Source organism: Mytilus californianus, unplaced genomic scaffold, assembly GCF_021869535.1.
Source record: "Mytilus californianus isolate M0D057914Y unplaced genomic scaffold, xbMytCali1.0.p SCAF_4, whole genome shotgun sequence".
Classification (NCBI taxonomy): domain Eukaryota; kingdom Metazoa; phylum Mollusca; class Bivalvia; order Mytilida; family Mytilidae; genus Mytilus; species Mytilus californianus.
The window spans coordinates 17738893-17742963 of record NW_026262690.1 but is presented as its reverse complement, the minus strand read 5'-3'; the positions used below and the strand labels follow the sequence as shown (position 1 = coordinate 17742963).

At 31.4% G+C, this 4071-nt stretch overlaps 1 protein-coding gene across 1 annotated transcript; it reads left to right on the top strand.

Moving 5' to 3' along the window:
- Positions 1-1378: 1378 nt before the first annotated feature.
- LOC127737593 (uncharacterized) lies at positions 1379-4071 on the top strand. The gene is made up of 3 exons (XM_052248427.1): positions 1379-2041; positions 2431-2518; positions 3390-4071. The coding sequence occupies exons 1-3, from the start codon at positions 1547-1549 to the stop codon at positions 3779-3781; spliced, it is 975 nt and encodes a 324-aa protein (XP_052104387.1). The 5' UTR covers positions 1379-1546; the 3' UTR covers positions 3782-4071.

Sequence of the window (4071 nt, the reverse complement as noted above, 5' to 3'; positions counted from 1 at the left end):
ACTTCTTATTGTATTCAACCTATAAAAGTCTATTAAATATATTGAGATAAACAAAAATACCTTGATGTCATGTATTTTTGTACGATATGCAGAGTGTAAAACAAAAACTTTAATTAAAGACAAAATACACATGCATACATTTTTATACATGCAGATAAAAGATAAGCAAAACAGATGTAAAGAACAAAACAATAACTTGTAACTTTCCAAAACAAATTAATAAAGTGATAGAGCAAGCTGTGTTGACCTCTATCCATAGTCACATAAAAAGAGTGATTTACCGGTATCCTAAATGAGTTTAATAATGTCATAACACATAACTTAACTACTAGAATGTAGAGCAAGCTCTGTTGACCTCTACTAAGAAAATTACTTTTGGGCAAAGCAAGCCCTGTTGACCTCTGCCTAAGACATAATATAAAAGTACAATCTAATGTAGTTTAGTAGTTCGTTTTTGTAATGATAACACTCTTTTAGCTGTTTAATTATGCAGCACCTATTTGAAACTATGATCCTTGTAACACTTAGGGCTTACGGCTTTAAAATAAAAGGGACTTCAACTAGGACTTAAAAAAAGAGGCCCACTGATGTACCACACGAGAATTGAAAAAGGGGGCTAACTGAAAAAATATCAATTCTGCTTTCTACTTCCACAGTTAAAACCATGGTCCTTGGACCAGTTCAATGATAGTTTCAACCTTTTGATATGAGACTGGCGTTTATTCAAGTGGTGTCCAAAATTAACATCGATACTGACATTAATCACTACATGTAACCATAAACAAATCAAAATATTATATTGCCTGATTATACTGTTCGCAACTAGTCACATTTTTATACATGTATTACAATCAGAAATCACTTATTTTAATATAATAAGATTTTACATAAATGTGTGTTGTATATTGAACATTGAAGGTTTTGTGGAAATACGCCTCGTACTTTTCTTAATGTACGTGCTAACGAATTTACAGAAAAATACATCATTGTTTTAAAAACAACGACACAGATCATACGTTTGTACATGTACATAATACGTCTTGTATATGTACTTTTCTGAATGTATGCGAAGAAGTTTTTACAGAAACATACAGGTACAACAATTGCGGTTTCTGAGGATTTAAACTTTCTGCACTCAGTGATGTAAGGTCTTTGAACCAAAATCAGCGTTTATATTGACCTTCATACTTTTTATATATATATTAAAGTTCAAAGTGTCGAATGAATTTGGAAAAAAAGGCTTGAAGTATGGTTGAGGATAAATATAACTCTTCAAAATCTACGTCACGACTTTCGGAAACAATCATCAATGAGAAAAATTTTGAACTTCCTTCCTTGACCTACTTTAATGTTGGGCATTTCCTAATTTGATCATATATAACATCAGAAATGTAACACAATATTATCTTGGTGTTTTAGTGTTAGAAAACAATCAGTAGTTTTAATTTCTATTAAGTTATCAGTAATCGGGGATAAATAATGATTGAAAAAAGGTATTGAAAAAAATATTGAAATTTTGGATTGATAACATATAGTAAATAGAGACATGGAAAGACCACAGGTTGTGGAAGGACAAAGATACTCTAGTCTAGATAATAGAATAAATGATGAATTTGTTGCAATAGGACAAACAGTATTGCCATCGGCACCACCAAGGACCATGTCTCAACCAAGGCAACAGGTAGTGTTCACAGTGGAAGGAGATACTCAGCAAAGATCTCCCTCATGTCAGAATTCAAAGTGTTGTGTTGTAACCTGTTTGCTCATGTTTTGCCTAGTTTCATCTGCCGTATCACTTGGACTGCTAGGATACGGTATTTTGACAGTTTTGGACGTATATCACTGGTCAGCAGAATCAGTGGATGATTCAAGGTTAGATTCGTGGAAGTACACCGACGAAACAACATTATGTGTTACCTTATCTGGAAAAGATCTTCAACATTCTGGTTGTGCTAAACATCTATTTAATGATATTTCTGATGATAAAAATTACACATGTTGCGTTAGGGACTCTAGACAATATTCCTTTCTTTATCAATTGGTAAGTGTATCTGAATGCGACTGAGGAATTTTTAACGATGTCAAAATGTGTCTAAAAAGAAGCATATCTATATATATTTTTTTATTTATTAAAGATCACATCAGTTATTTTGTAAGGTAAAAAATATTGATGCCTTTACTTTCGGTATTTTATGCATCGATGTTATAACAGTAAAATACAACTAACGATAAACGTAATGACGAATAAAGTTAATTTAAATTTAAATGTTAAAATGCACAATTTGTTTACGTTCGTCCAACATACCAAAACTTTTGCGGAAATAAAAAATGAAAAAAGCCCATGGCACCAATGTAAATGAATAAAATGAAACCCAGGAAATAATGATATCACCATCATTGATATATTTTATATTTAGAAATTTATTTTAGATGAATGAAGAGCAAAGTCGTCGAGCATCCGCTGTAAACAATGACATATGTACCCACTCAAACGCCATATCGGAAGTTTTACACAACGGTAAGTATCCATAAGTGGTATTCATTTCCTATTTTGTGGTGATGAAAGTGTGATGTATGAGGAAAAGTTACATTAATTGGCATATAAAAATGCCTAATAAGTGAAACATCGAGCCTATTTTTAGTTTTGGTTTCGTTTTAATTTAGATAGTAGACATGATGAAAGTAATAGCCCATTAAAATCTTAGATTCAATAACCACGTTTACTTTATTGAATTATCAATCGATGGAAGTAAGTATTCCCTTTCCTTTCAAATATACGCAGGTTCCAAATGATTAATTTGCTCTGAACTATTTACTTTATATTGATACAGAGGAAAAGTAAAATAAAATGTTGAGAACGGGAAGATATCCAGTGGTCTATAATGCGCACTGATAATATGCAAAAATACTAGAAAATAAACGTTACATCACTATCTCAGGTTAGGGGAGGGTTGAGCGCCTGCAGACATCACTAAACCCGTCACATGAAATACGTGCCTTTCCCTAGTCAGGATCCTGTAATTCAGAGGTTATCGTTTGTTGATGTGCATCATATTTATATATTTTTCGTTTTGTACATAAACCAGTTTGTTAGTCTTCTCGTTTAAATTGTTTTACAGTTGTCATGTCGGGATATTTTATAGTTTGCAATGCGGTATGGGATTTGGTCATTCCTGAAGGCCGTGCGGTGACCTATAGTTGTTATAGCTTCTAAGACATTCGGTCTCTGGTGAAAATTTGTCTCATTTGCAATCATACCACATCTTCTTAATTTAGTATCAGAAAAAAACCTTCATCCAACAAGTACAGTTATATCAAGAAATAATCAAATGTATAACCATTCATGAAATAGCAAGATAAAAATTAAATCTTTTCTTATTTATATCTAGGTACCTTAATTTGGAAACCAGCAAAGGATTGTGAAATAAATGGAAAAACCACGAAAGCCAGTCTCTTCGAAATAAAGGAATCTGACATTTATATTGTATATATATCTATAGCTATTAGGTTTGAGAAAACTTACAAGAATCTACCTAATCACCAAATACGAATAAAACTTTACCGACGGCCCGTTAACGGTACAAACGGTATGAACGATGTAGAACTTATGCACAAGACTATGAACGTGAGGAAAGAGTTCCAAAGCTTTGAAAATGAGTTTTTGTATGGAGCATTTAAATTGCAAAAAGGGGAATATATATATATAGAAGTGAAAAATTCTGAATACCTGTATAACTATGAGGAAGCCTCTGCTATTGGATTTTTCAAGATCCAGAAATGAGTATTAAATGATATAACTTTTGTGATAATACGGTTGTTTGTAAAATATAAATATATTTATGATTTTTGTTGTTAGAGACAATTTTACTTCCATTGTGAATTAATCATCCGGTTAAGATACATTTGTAAATGTTTTTTTTTTAATTTGTATTGCTAGTGTACATAGAAAAAAATATTTAGGAAAATCAAACAGTCTTTTAATGTTATACTTCATTTTTATTTCTTATATTTGAAGTCATTAATATTTTTTTAACAGTTTATTCATTTATTAATTAAATCAATTTCCAACTA

What these genes read in the sequence shown, in the direction of transcription:
- LOC127737593 (XM_052248427.1), top strand. Translation starts at nt 1,547, where the DNA reads ATGGAAAGACCACAGGTTGTGGAAGGACAAAGATACTCTAGTCTAGAT. An exon ending in ATTCCTTTCTTTATCAATTG is followed by an intron (nt 2,042 to 2,430) that starts GTAAGTGTATCT and finishes AATTTATTTTAG; the next exon opens with ATGAATGAAGAGCAAAGTCG. An exon ending in ATCGGAAGTTTTACACAACG is followed by an intron (nt 2,519 to 3,389) that starts GTAAGTATCCAT and finishes ATTTATATCTAG; the next exon opens with GTACCTTAATTTGGAAACCA.